Here is a 15,109-nt window from a genome sequence, read left to right as displayed (position 1 = left end):
CCACAAGAAAACCCCCTGGTGGCTGCGGTGACCAAAGTTGAGAAACGCTGCTCTACAGCATCCTTTCCAATACCTCTCCTGACCATCTCACAAGGATATGTCTGCATTTGCTCAAGAGGAATCTGATCATATACTGTGTTTACTTACTCTACATTGCCAGGGTAGGAGTTAATCATAAAAAGGAAGAATGGTAAGGGAAGAGAAATATGAAATGTTTCATTTGTGTTGTCATTTAGCAAACTATAATATTCTGAAAAAGAGTTCAGCATTCCTGCCCCACATCTGTGGTGGAATTAACATGGAGCAGAAAAGGCCCATGATTTGAAGTCCAGGAGCTGCAGAATAATTGTTGTGATATTAATGCACTGTGCTGATTTACTCGCATAGCCCAGCTTTCATAGAGTGGAATTCTGGTATGCAAAAGATGTTAGAAATAGAGGATAAAGAATTATTAACTTGTTCAAAATGTTGCTTCTTGTATCAATTTGAATTCATTGCTTCCTTACTAGTAGTTGTATTTTCTTATCTAACTCCTAAGCTTGATTTTCAGTGCAGTTGGAGTGTTTTTCTCTGGTTATTAGTACTTCATTTTCAAGTTTGATTTGTTAGATCATAATGCCACTTTATTTTCTTGTGCAGTGTTAGGTAATTTATTCATAATGATACAGCACTAAGCCTTTCTATAAAACAAATATTTGTGTTATTACTGCTCTAGTGCCTTAAGTAGAACCATGTTATCTTTTTCCTGAGTGTACACGCAAGCTGAGATCATTTAGTGGTTTACTGTCAAGACTGACATTTTTGATTATTTTTTTTTTTTTTTTGTAGAGCAAGGCTTAGATCACATAGCAGAAAATATCCTTTCTTATCTTGATGCCAGATCGCTCTGTGCAGCAGAGCTGGTGTGTAAGGAATGGCAGAGAGTCATCTCTGAGGGAATGCTATGGAAAAAATTGATTGAGAGAATGGTGCGCACTGATCCACTGTGGAAAGGGCTCTCTGAAAGAAGGGGTTGGTAAGTACCACAGCAATATGTAAACTAATTCACCCAGCTTTGTAGGCTATTCGTAACAAGTGTCCCTAATCCAGTGTTCTGCCAAAAGGTAAATTTATGGTATTGTTACTCCTCTGAAATCTTCTATGGAAAAGTGTGGGGGTAAGGGGTGGTTAGGAAGGGAGGGGGTCATAAATTGTATTAAAAATCTGTACTTATTTAATTTGCTCCCTTTTTGGTCAGATATCTTGCTCCATTTCCCTACCCACCCCATTGCTTTTCGCTTTTGAGTTCTTATGGTAAATTTTACTCTGCAAAGTTTAACTTTAGCAGTTTTTTTGCATATTTATCCATATTACCTCTGAACTGTAATGTGCAACACTGAGTACAGAAAGCTACTCAATATGCTTGTTAGGTACTTTGTCAAGTGAAATTGACTCAATTCAGACTGCTGAATTGGAATTAATTTGCAAACTGGATACAATTAACTTAGGCTTGATTAAAGACAGGGAATGAATGTGTCATTACACAAAAAGAAAAGGAGTACTTGTGGCACCTTAGAGACTAACCAATTTATTTGTCTCTAAGGTGCCACAAGTACTCTTCTTTTTGTGAATACAGACTAACACGGCTGCTACTCTGAAATCTGTCATTACACAAAGTAAAACACATATTTATCCCCCCCCCCGGGTCCACCGCCCACTGTTCCTGTCAGACGTTCTTGTCAACTGCTGAAAATGACCCACCTTGATTATCACTACAAAAGGTTTTTTCCCTTTCCTGCTGGAAATAGCTCACCTTACCTGACACCCATTGTTTCATATTCTCTCTCTATATAAATTTCCCCACTGTATTTTCCACTGCATTTCATCCAGTGAAGTGAGCTGTAGCTTACGAAAGCTTTTGCTCAAATAAATTTGTTAGTCTCTAAGGTGCCACAAGTACTCCTTTTCTGAAACATTTCTTTCTTGGTAATACTTTGTTTCAGATTTGGGATAACTGGGTTTTCCCATCTTTTTCAAGTCTCTGAAAGTAGAGGGGGAGGTCCCTCAGTGTGTTTTTCCTCTCTAGCATCTTGCTTTAATGCGCTCTGTAATAGCATGACAATGAAACTGCTGACTCTGACTCAAGACCTGGCAAAGGTGGGAAACTCAGGAATCTAAAAAAGCCTGTCAAAATAGCAAATCCCTATTTACTGAACACAATGAAAGAAAATGATTTCCTTTTTTTGAACCTCAGATATTTTAAAATACAGTTGTTATTGTTATTTAGACATTGTCTTTTGTGTGGGTTAAATGACTTTAAGGTATCAAAAGTATTGTTTGAGAATGTATATGCTAAGTTGTAGCTTAGTGCAGTTATCCATCGTGCAGGGATTTTTGGTTTAACATGTCATACTGGAAAATATAACTTTTTGTTTGTTTGTTTGTTTTTTGTTAGGGATCAGTACCTGTTTAAAAACAGACCCACAGATGGCCCTCCAAATTCATTTTACAGGTCATTATACCCAAAGATAATACAGGATATAGAGGTATGTTTTCTAACAACTTTTTCAAGCTAGTACATTTTCCTGATAGTTTTACTCTGATATATATCCTGAACAGTATGGTTTTTAAATATAATGTTATGTAATTGATTACACTATTTCTAGTACTAATTCTCGTTTGCCAGGAAAATGCGGTAAACATGCAGTAATTTATTGGATAGAGTAAATACAATATTAAGGTAACTTGTTAATGTCAACATTAGAAGCATGTTTCTTTTTCTGAAAGATTTTGGGACTTTTCAGAAATGAATTATGAAGTCTGACTTAATGGAATTATAATATTTAATAGTCTCGTTCACCCCCAGACAATCACATGCATACTGTAAAACCAGATTTTCTATATAATTTGATTATCCTAACTTTTTTAAAAGTCCAGATTTAAACTTCGAATATTAAACATTCAAATACCAAGATCTATTTAATATTTTCATTTCTGCCCTTAATTTTAAGAGACTCAAGATAACAAATATAGCTTTTCTTACAAGGAGTGCAGAATTTTGTTGTCTTTCTTGAATGACTGTAGTAAGAGTCTACAATATGGTTATAACAAAATGCGTTTTAGGCATAAAGATGAGGCAGAAATGACTTTCTTTTGTTTGACAATATGTGATATTTTGCTTACCTTGTAAAAGAGCTTCAAAGTTATGGCTCATTTACTTTTCAGCATATGTTTTTGACAGATTAAGGTCATCTTGGTGTTCACATACTAGAAGAAAAGCTCAGTCTTATCCAGTTAGCTATGTATCTGCCATAAAAATGTGTTACTTAGACCAAAAACTGTAGTGCATTTATTTCAGCCAGGTGATGGACATAAAAGTTATTGGTCCAAAATTCATTAGTGAAGAAACATGTGTTTGTTGGTTAAGGCAGATGTGAACTAATGGAATCATTCTGTTATGGCAAATGTGACCTTGTGTGGCTGGCACTTCATGAACAAAATTACTCAAAACTCCAACCTGTCTGTAAAATTTAGCTGCCCCACAAATCAACTGTAATGCTCATTTTCAAATATATATTTTAATAAGCTACTGTTAACAATTCAAATGATTTTTTTAAAGTATAAATCTGAACATAAAATTAAAGCCTCAGCAAAACAAAATGAGCCACGATATTAGTACTTGTTGGTTGTGCACCATACTCCTTTACATACTTGTGTGGTGAGAGAGCTTGTTTTATCCTTTTCTTTTCTGCATACAAGTTCTTTCAGCATGGTTGAAGTTGATTTCCTGAAATAAGATCCTTCTGGTATTGGTTAACCCTTGCTTTGCTGTGATTGGCACCTGGCTTAGGCAGGAGGCTTCCTTCCATTGCTTCAGTTTTATTTCTTGCTGGAGCCCCCTTCTCCAGTAGTAAGAGCCAGATCCTGTTCCCATTCAAGTAAGTAGGAAAAATAGCAGGATTTGGGCCTAAAAATTCTGTAAGTGATTATTCGAGTGGAGCCATCTTAAGATTTGGGATCATGCACAGATTCTTAGTTGGAAGAAGTGAGAGTAGATCTTATGCCAGTACTCTAAGCAGTAAAACACCCTGAAATGTTTTGGGCGTATAGATGGAGGTAAATGCTGAGATCACATTTGAAAGTGGGCTGTTTGTTGAACGCTCTTTGAAGGAGGAAGGGAAAAGAGTTCCTCAAAAAAGATTGGTATCTTCAAAGGAAGGAACCTTTTGAATAGGTCACTCTGATGACCCCATTGCCGCCACCAGATAAGGAGGGAAACACCCTACATACAGCGTGTGTGTGCTTGCTCCCCCCCCCCCCCCCCCAGTAAAGAAAAAACAACAAAAGCAGTGTGAAAATACAAAGTGGTTGAGGCTGTCTTAAATGATGTAGTAATTAGACTGCTTTATATTCGAGTTTTTGACATTCACTCTTCCTATGTTGATCTATTGACAACTATAAATGGGGCATTTTTGTCGGAATGCCTTTGATAGTGGAAGTGTTCTGGAGCATTACATGCAGGATGTGCAGCAAGGTATCTCAGGCCATACACCTTTAAATACTTGTGGCGAGATGACTTGTCATATCCTCCTAACCTTCTCTTTATTACTTGCATCCTTTACATCCATACGGCTATAAAAGCCACCCCCCACCAGCCAAAACCCCAAAACCTCCCCTGACATCTATGATTTAAAAAATAAAAATAATAAAAAAAAAAAAATCCAACCTTGCATGTTTTAAGTGATCTTACAAAGTGAGGGGGAGATATCAGTGAAATCTATAAGTCGGATAGACATTTTCTTGTAACTGTACAAGTTTTAGAGAAAATTAAACTTAAGATTGTAAATTCAAAACAATAGCTTAAAAACCCACCTTAATAGATCCCCTGTACTTAATTTTTTTTTTTTATTTTTTTTGTCATGGAAATTTTTGAGAGTATACATCTTCAGAACAAAAAAAAAAAAAAAAACCCCAACACAACAAGCAAAGATACCAGGTGTTTCAAAATCTGGAAATGTAGACTCAAAGTTTTCTATTGAACTGTAACTCTTCTCCCATAACTGCCATTCAAAATACATCTGGTCCTGGCCTGTCACGTCTTTCATTAAATGAGGTTCCTCTGGAATCTGTGTAGTACTTGTAAAATGTACAGGGACAAGGTGGCTGCCTGTGACTGAGGCTTCTGTTGGAACAAGGATAGGTGAAAGTGATATGGGGTATGTAATGTGTTTCTCCTGTAGTCTCTTAATTATACTGAGTAGTTGGTTGGGTGTGGCACATTGTGTTGGGGGGCATATGTGTGTGGTAATTGGGCAACTGTTGGTGTAGCTGGTATGTCAGTGGGCAGAGAAATGGAGGAGAATCTGGCTTTGAAGGTGGTATTTTTGTAGTCAGCAATTGGTGCTTACGTTTATACACTGAATCTGGAATATTACCTTACCCTGTAGAAGGTATGGATTGTCTCATGAACTCACGTGAAACGAGGTGAGCATACAGGATCAGAGTTAAGGTGGTTTAGAGAACCTTAACTCTTTCCTTTTTATACTTTCATAACATTTTGGTGTTTTGCAGGTATCCTTAACTTAAAATGTCCTGGCCTTCTAATGCTTGGTATATGTAAAATAAAATATTCTATCAAGTCTTTCCCCAAAGTTACTGATACAAACTTAGAGCCATAATTCCATTTTAACATTGTCTTTTCTCTAGGACTCCCTAGGGCTTTGAAGAGGTGGTTTGATCAGTCAAGGGCTTTTTAAGTTAGCAGACAAAGATATGACAAGATCCAATGTCTTGAATCTGAAGCTGGACGGAGTCAGACTTAGAAATAAGGCATACATTTTTAACTGTCAAGGCAATTAACCATTGAAACAGCTTTCTTAGGGATTTTGTGGCTTCTCCACCTCCTGAAATCTTTAAATCAAGATTAGAGGTCTCTCTAAAAGAGATGCTCTATCTCAATGACAAGTTACGGGCTTGATGTAGGAATCACTGGGTGGAATACTAAGTCATAATATTATTCAGGATGTCAGACTAGGTCAGTGGTCCCCAACGCGTTGCCCATGGGTGCCATGGCGCCCATCGGGGCATTTATGTGCGCCCGCCATCAGGGCCGGCACCAAGGAATGAAGAGAAGAGGAGAGGAGCGCTTCCGGCAGAGAAGTCACCGCCGAAATGGCGCCGAGGAGCGCTTCTGGCAGAGAAGCGTCACCACTGAAATGCTGCTGACAAGCGTCGCTGCCCGCCACACTCTTCTGAAGGCATGAATGTGCTCTTGGCCACAGAAAGGTTGGGGACCACTGGACTAGATGGTCATAACTGTCCTTTCTGGCCTTAAGATCTGTACATTTATAAAACACTAGTCTGTACTCTTTACTGGCTGTCAGTGACATCAGGTGAATTCAAGGGGATGGCTACCACCCACCAAGCCCCACATGGGTGTTGGCCACATCAGACACTCACTCTTACATAACATGCCATCTTTATTTGTCCAGGAAACTTAAGCTAACTACTCAAAGGGAGCCAGGTCTTTCAGTTACAGGCTCTCACTCTGGAATTCTTGTCCATATTGAGCAAACAGACATGCCTTTGTCCAGACAAGATATGAAGTCTCTCTTGTAAAGCCAGCTCTCACTTCCAGAATCCCAAGCATTCAGCTTATACCAGCAAAATTTTCCTAGTCTTGGTCCTGCAAAGTTGCTGATTTGGAGGGAAGAAGGAAGAAGGGTTGAGGAGTTGTGCAACGGGATTTGTTCTCAATGCTCAAATGTTTCTTTTCAATCTAAGCCCTGGGAAATGTTCCCATGTTCCAGATGTTTCCATCCTGGATTAGGGTCAATGCTTTTAGTACCCTGAGTTTCTTGAGCTAGTAGTCAAGGGTCGGATAATTTTTTCTCTTATAAGGTCCCATCATTTCTAATTCTTCCTCTCAGAACAGGTTGTTCACACAGTCCTTCAATTGGAAAGTCTGCAACAGAAAAAGCCAGCTACAGCACTTGGACCCCCTTTCTTTAGGTATTGCTGACAAAAGGGAGGAGGTAGAGGGACAAGGCCTGATTTAATTTCATCACCTCTATTCTTGAGTTCTTCAAAAGATCATGCAGAAAACTGCTGTAAAAATACCAGACTTCATCTTAGGGGCCATTCAGGGTCTGAAGGATTTTCTATCCTTGCTGATTTTTAGAAGTAGTGTTGCTCTCTTACTTCAAACCTTGTTCTATAATATCTACCTGTAATATCATCCTTTGTAAGCTTTGTGATCCCTACACAAAAGGAAAAAGAATTTGTTTGTGTGGAGATCATCTGAGTTGGTCCAGTTAACCCTGTACTTAAAAACAGTCCACAGATATTGTGGTGCAGATAAATTGTTTTAAATGGACTACAGTAATAGACAAATTGCCAAATAGTAGGGTAAGTTCTATAGTTTTGATACCACAACTCCAAATCCCTGGACCTCTTCCGTATGATCTATGAAGCTGGACCAATTTATCCCTTTAGAATTAGCACAGATATAATCTATTCCTCATGATCTGTCAAGAAGATTATTTGTACATGTTCTTCATATCCTGAAATACATGGGAAGGTCCTTCATCTTGCTTCTGTGGAGACTAGTCTACTTAATTATGATGAGACTATCAAATGAGATTTCCCTCAAAGAATTTAGGGAAGAATGTGGCCAGGCCATCAAATAGACTCCATGTGTTCTTCCAAAAGTTAAGGGAGTTCATATTTTTAAAAATACAAGCTAGCTTTTAAAACCTTGGACATAAGAGGCAAAACATGAAGAGGAAAGAGACTCTTCAATGCAGTCATTACTAAGGTTAGGTGGGGAAAGATCATGCCTATCCAACCCCCTCTTCTCCCTTTCCCTGACTGCCCCCACAGGACCCCTCCGCCCCATCCAACCGTCCCCTTACTGCCCACCGGGGCCTCCTGCCCCATATCCAACCCCCACCCCCACCCCCTTACCTGTACCCTTATCCTTACCATGCTGCTCAGAGCAGCAGGACAGGCTTATTTGAAATCCTGGGAGGTGGGCGGGCACAAACCACGCTGCAGGGGAGGGTGGGCAGTGGGGGCGGGGCCGGGAATGAGCCTCCCTGGCTAGGAGCTCAGGAGCTAGGCAGGACGGTCCTGTGGGCCGTTGTTTGCCCACCCCGATCTAGACCATCCCTGACAGGGGTTTGGCTAACCTGTTCTTAAACCTCCCATGACAGATATTCCACAGCCTCCCAAGGTAGTTTATTCTGAAGCTTAATTACCTTTACAGTTAGGAAGTTTTTCCTAATGTCTTACCTAAATCTTCCTTACTGCAATTAAAGTGCATTATTTCTTGTGTCGTCCTCAGTGGTTAGGGGGAACAATTTATCACTCTCTTCTTTATAACAGCCTTTTACATAGTTGAAGACTGTTATCTTTTCGAGACTACATTCAGTTTTTCTGTCTTTCCTCATAAGTCATGTTTTCTCAACCTTTAATCATTTTTGTTACTCTCTGAACTTTCTCCAGTTTGTCCACACCTTTCCAGAAGTGTGGTGACAAGAACTGGACACAGTACTGCAGTGGAGGCCTTCTTAGTGCAAAGTAGAGTGGAAGAATTACTACTTGTGTCTTGCTTACAACACTGCTGCTAATACACCCCAGAATGATGTTCACTGTGGTGTGTTGTGTTTTTTGTTGGTTTGTTTTTGTTTTGGAAACAGTATTACAGACTCATCTTTAGTTTGTGATCCACTAGAACCCCCAGATCCTTTCTACAGGCCTGGGCAGTTATTTCCCATTTTGTGTTTGTGCAGTTGATTATTCCTTCCTAAGTGTAGTACTTTGCATTTGTCTGTATTGAATTTTATTCTGTTTATTTCAGACCATTTCTCCATTTTGTCTGATCATTTTTAATTTTAATCCTACCCTCCAAAGTGCTTGTAACCCTCCTAGCTTGGTATCTATCTGCAGACTTTATAAGTGTACTCTCTATGCAATTTTCTAAATCATTTATGAAGATATTGTATAGAACCAGACTCCGGACAGATCTCTGCGGGTGCCCACTCAATATGCCCTTCCAGAATGATTGTGATGGGGGACTTCAACTACCCAGATATCTGTTGGGAAAATAATACAGCAGGGCACATAACCACCAAGTCCTGTGTTTTGAATGGTTTTGTTAGTTGTTTAAAAAAAAAAGCCTCATACCTCTCTTCATTCTGGTTAGGTGGTCTATATTAGACGCCTACCATGACATCACCCTTTTTTACCCCTTGTATCCAGAGACTTTCAACAGGTCTGCCTCCCACTTCTTTCTCAACCTCAGTGCAGGTGTATGCATCTTTGATATTTCTAGCACTCTTCTGCTTTCCAGAGGCTGGGGGTAGGTCTACTCACCAATACATTGCTGGTGTTCTGCAGTCCCCCATATTACTATCTCTCTCTGGCTAACAGGCTGTAACCCTCTATCTTGTAGTTTTGTAGTAATTTTTTCAAGCCTTCAGATAACAGCTTTAATATTTAGGTCTTAAATTCTGCAGAATTTAATGACTTCGGTCCTGATACTCACAAGGTAAAGCTTTTCCACTGTTCTAGTGAGTTGATTAGTGAATTTTTCAGACTCCCTTATCTTTTGCCATGTTTTGTCCTCTTCTGATCTTTGAATATGTAATGTAAGCATGATTTACCCAAAATTGAACCAGGGGCATGTCCTACTCAGATCTAGTTTGGCTTTCAGCATTATCTCCCTAATTTCTAGCCTTGCTTTATTGCAGACAGTTCTTGAAAGCATATCTTGATTATCCTGACCAAGATGGTTATTAAAGCAAGACAGGAAGCCTTTGATTTGCTCACAGTGAATGTTTTCTGGTACATTTTCAGCAAAGGTGATCTTTTTGTGTCTTTATTAAAACTTTAAAAAAACTTATTCTGAACCTAGATGTATGATGCATCTAGATAAGGGCATAAGCACGGAATAATAGAAATTCATTTTAGGGAACGTTACCAAGACACTTAAAGAAGTTTTTTATCAAGCTAGTTGTTTCTAGCTCTTGTAAAAGTCATCAGCCTACCTAGCTGATTTCATACTGTTTTTTATTTTTAATTTAATCTTATGTTCTACAGGTTTACCTATTGAACCTTTATACCAGTGGACATGTATTTCTTCAGTTTATTTTACCGAAGGAGGCTATTGTGATAAAACAACTTTTCATTACTCACAAGGACAAATTGGTTGCAGTCCTTTTTCTAAGCTAATCCTTCCCTTTCCTCCTTGACAGTCTCACTTGTATTTTCACTTAATGGTTTACCCATGATAAAGTGTGAACTTCCTTGGTGAGTAGACCCTAAGCCATCAATTTCTACAGAATATAAGCTTATATTTAAAAGTTAAAAAATTCTCTTGTGCTTGTGAAGAGAACTTCAAGAATGTGACCTGATGCATGCATTTAATGAGGCTGCAGGCAGGGCCATCCTTAGGAGGGTGTGGGGCCTCTGACATAGGTGCAGAGTTTTTATCTGGCAAGGGGTGCTCCCCCTGGCTCTGCACAGGCCCCACTCTCACTGCACCCCTTCCTCCAAGACCCCCCCTTCCCGGCCCTGCCCCACCCCCACTCAGCCTCTTCCCCGTTCCAGTTCTGCCCCCTCCCCCAAGCATGCTGCACCCTCACTCCTCTCCCCTCCCCCTAGCGTCTTAAGATGCGGTGAAACAGCTGATCAATGGTAGGCGCTGGGAGGGAGGGAAGGAAAGGTGCTGATCTGCGGCGCCCACTGTGGGGAAGGGGAGGTTGGTAGGGGGGCTCCTCACCTGTCCACCTCCTCACGAAGCACGCAGCCCCCCAAAGCATGGGGCCTGGGGCAGTCACCCTGATTTGCCGTACCCCAGGGACAGCTCTGGCTGCAGGCATACAGCTCCAGTGACATAGCTGCTGCTTCTACCTTTCCTAAGCAGTAACTGAGTGAAAGTGACAACTCTGCTCATTTTCTCTTCTGCTCTTCAGAATCCTGGGGGCAGTGATGCAGCAAGGATTATATAAATTTAACTCTGCCGTTACGCAGAAAATGCTACAGGAGAGGGAGACACCAGACCTACTCACAGGAGTAAGATCCAAAAAATTGAGGCTGGGGTAGAGTAGTGGAAAGATTCCCAGCAGCCATGAGGTTCTTACGGCCCTAAGGCTTGGGGAACAGAGAGGACCCAGGGAATTATGGAGCACTCAGTCTAACTTCAATACCTGGAAAGATACTGGAACAAATTACTCGTCAGTTTGTAAGCACCTAGAAGATAATAGGATAATACGCAAATGCCAGCATGGATTTATCAAGATACAAATCATGCCAAACCAATCTAATTTCCATCTTTGAGAGGTTACTGGCCTAGTAGATGGGAGGGGAAGCTGTAAATTTGATGTAGCTTTTTTGGTAAGGCTTTTGACACGGTCCCACTTGACATTCTGATAAGCAAACTTGGAAAATGTGGTCTAGATGAAATTACTATAAGATAGGGTACATTACTTGTTGAAAGACTATATTCAGAGTAATTATCAATGGTTTGCTGTCAAACTGGAAGGATGTATGTAGTGGTGTCTTGCAGGGATCTGTCCTGGGTCAAGTATTGGTCAATATTTGCATTAATGACTTGGCTAATGGAGTGGAGAGTATGCTTATAAAATTTGCAGGTGATGCCATGGTGGGAGGAGGAGTCACAAACACTTTGGAGGACAGGATTAGAATTCAAAAGGACCGTGACAAATTGGAGAGTTGGTCTGAAATCAACAAGATGAAAATCAATAAAGACAAGTGGAAAGTGAAGGAAAATCAAATGCAAAATGTGGAATAACTAGCTAGGCAATAATACTGCTGAAAAGGAGTTATAGTGGATTATAAATTGAATATGAGCTTACAATGTGATGCAGTTGCCTCCTCACCCCCCCCCCCCAAAAAAAAAAAAGGCTAATTCATTCTGGGGTGGTTTAGCAAGAGTGTTGTATGTAAGACATGGGAGGTAATTGTCCCACTCTGCTTGGCACTGGTGAAGCCTTAACTGGAGTACTGTGTCCAGGCCTGGGCGTGACACTTTAGGAAAGATGTGGACAAATTGGAGAGAGTTCAGAGAAGAGCTATAAATATGATAAAAGGTTTAGAAAACCTGAGCTGTGAGGAAGGGTTTAAAAAAGCAACTGGGCATGTTCAGTCTTCAAAAAAGTTGTTGTGGTCCAGGGGATCTGTTAGGTCTTCAAATATGTTAGGGGCTGTTACAAAGAGACAATGATCAGTTGTTCTGCATGTCCACTGAATGTAGGACAAGAATTAATGGGCTTAATTTGCAGCAAAGGAGAATTAGGTTAGATATTAGGAAAAACTTTCTAACTGTAAGGATAGTTAAGTGCTGGAATAGACTTCCAAGGGAAATTGTGGAATCCCTGTCATTGGAGGTTTTTAAGAACACCTGGCAAACACCTGTCGGGGTGGTTTTAGGGATACTTGGTCCTGCCTCAGAGTAGGGGTGGGATGACAGGTTTTCAGCTGCCATTGACACAAAAGGTTGTAATATTCTAGGAGGAAAATCCCTCCAACTGTTACTAATGTTTTAGCAAGTAAACTGAAGGAACTTAAAACGGTTTCCCCAGGGAAGCTTGGAAATGGTACTGCCCCATGCCCTTCACCAGTGGCTGACTCCTATCTGTGCTGCAGGAGATACAAATTCACTGCTGCCTGTGAGGGTGAACCAAGTGCACTTTTTACTATAACACATATGAAGGTCAAAATATAATTAAGTCAAATATGTGTGTTATCAAACAAACAGTAACTTAGCAGGTGAATAATCTATATTTTTAACACATCCCATGAATAATATAAATATTGTGATGCTTAACCAGGAAAAAGAACACTTCTGAATCTGAAGCCTTTGCCTACAGTCAGGCGTTGCTTAAAGAACTAACAAGGCTCTATCATCCCTGTCTATCCTGGGCCGCTCTTTGCATATCCTCTATGTTAAAGCCCATTAGTTTTCTCTCTCTCTGTACTGTTCAACAGATGGATTCTTTCAGACATCTCTTTTTTCATGTTCTTCTATATGACCAGTCATACACCTGCCATCAGAGATGTTCTGGCTTCTTTCCTAGCATATCCCAGATATTTCCATCTTCCTTTCTGGGTAACTTTTGGAGATAGCTTTTCTAGGAAACAAAACCAAATCAACTTTTGATTTATTCTTTTTCATGATTAAAATGAATGATTCCAAATTACCTTGATTTAAATTATCTGCTCTGGTTGGATGAGATTCTCCTCTAGTTTATTATCCTGTGAGGGTACAGTGTATTTGATAGGTACTTTCAGCTACCGATTCTCCTGTTTTTGACTTTGGTTATAGAAGTGTGTGAAACTGTGGGTGTGTATATGCTGTAGGAAACTGGTATTCCCCAGCATTTAAGTTTGTCTGGCTTGTAGTTCTGGGAACTGAGTTTAGAGGAGGTTTTATTTATAATTTGTAGCTTTATTGAGGGGATGTATATAAAAATTACAGGTAACAAGAGGCAGAGGTTTTGTAATTTGTGTGTGAATTAACCTTGGATTTCTGTAGCATTAATTCCGTAACGTTTGCCATAGTGCATAAAATGTAATAACGCCTTCCATACAAATACCTACCCGCTTTGCATACACAGAATTTATTTTAAAATATCTGCTTAAGGAGGTTGCAGGTGAAATCTTTGTCAGCTTCACCTTTGAGTAACAGAAATTTCATATAGCAAGAATCTTTTATGTGGTTGCAAGTACTGTATTTAACATGCTCCTTTGTAGAGGGTGTTCCAAGTTGCCCACCCACTCAGCTGTATTTGTCATCTAAAATGTTATTTCTCTACACTCACATCTGTTTCCACTCTATTGCCAATTGTAATGCTGCTGTATATTCTCTGTGTATCGTGGCTACTTTCCCAGTATATTGAAAATTTATGCCGTGTAAGGGGATTTTACAGGTTCTCAAAAACATGAAATATTTTCCCACAGTAGCCACACCACATAATGTCTAAATGAAATGACATCTACTCTCAGAATTAAAATATACACCTGCACATGACTTACTGCTTCATATTGCTCAGACAAATGTATAAATAATATTTCAGTTTCCTTCATTTGTAGCCAACATTTACATATGGTAACCTTATTAAGTAGCTTCCAATGCTGAAATTTTGAGTATTGAACTAAATAGAAACAGTGACTGACTTAAAATGAATGTCTTTTCTTCTGTTTCCCAGAACATTAAATGATATTGCCCTGCAGTGGGCAGGTGATACTACCTTTTAAAATAAACAAACATAGCTAAATACTGTAAACCAAAAATTAAATGGCTACCTCTTCCCCCTGCAAAAAACCCCAAACCAAACAAACCTAAACAAATATTGTAATGCGCAATATAATCTCTGCCAGGCACACTACAATAGAGTCCCAGGGCTAAATCTGTCATGGTGGTCAAAAACTCAATACATACAAGCAGAGCATAATTATTTAATGCTCAATGTACAAGTTGCTGACCAACAGTTTGAAAAACTTGGAAGCATTGGCTGACAGGTATTGCTGATCTGAAAATGAAAACTGGCTTCCTGCCTTAATTTTCTTGTAAATTTCACCAAAGGGCAAGGAAAAAAGTGGATGATTTGAAAGCATAGCTTGCTGTTTTGCTTACCACCATATCATCTTGTGTAAGCCAACTGTACCCTTCTGGCACTTCAGGAACAGTGTTGGTGGGGTAAATAGGTATGTGGTCTCCCTAGAATGCCTTATGAGCTACCATTGGACAGCAGCTTTTTTTTTTTAATTGGAAAATCAAATTTTGTCTTGATTTGTCCTTGAAAAATCAGCGTTCTGTTCTTGGATGGTTTTGCAGGCTTTTGGAGGGAACCAGAAGGAGGGACAAAACGTAGTTCAGAACTCTGATTCAGAGTTGAGGAGCTTCAGTAGGAATGCTCTGATAGGTTAGAGGGGGGAGCGGAGATTATAAATTGAGCATAGCATCAAGATATCAATAAGTAAGATCTCCAGAACAAATCTTCACTTCATCAACCACTTGATTCCCATTCACCTGTTTTTTCTCTTTCAAACATTGCAATCTGTCATATGACTTATCTGTTTTTCTGTGTGTTTACAAAGAATGAGA

At 39.7% G+C, this 15,109-nt stretch overlaps 1 protein-coding gene across 6 annotated transcripts in view; it reads left to right on the top strand.

The window, feature by feature from the left end:
* The window catches only part of FBXW11 (F-box and WD repeat domain containing 11), a 125,737-nt gene that overhangs the window by 89,920 nt on the left and 20,708 nt on the right, over nt 1-15,109 (top strand). For all 6 annotated transcript variants that reach the window (XM_073355998.2, XM_073355995.1, XM_073355997.1 and 3 more), the window contains 2 exons: nt 829-1,015; nt 2,435-2,525. In XM_073355998.2, coding sequence (XP_073212099.1) covers nt 829-1,015; nt 2,435-2,525 — 278 coding nt within the window. The remainder of the gene's footprint in view (nt 1-828; nt 1,016-2,434; nt 2,526-15,109) is intronic.

This window comes from Lepidochelys kempii, chromosome 8, assembly GCF_965140285.1.
Source record: "Lepidochelys kempii isolate rLepKem1 chromosome 8, rLepKem1.hap1, whole genome shotgun sequence".
Classification (NCBI taxonomy): domain Eukaryota; kingdom Metazoa; phylum Chordata; order Testudines; family Cheloniidae; genus Lepidochelys; species Lepidochelys kempii.
The sequence above is the reverse complement of the archived record's forward strand: the minus strand, read 5'-3'. Positions and strand labels throughout refer to the sequence as shown.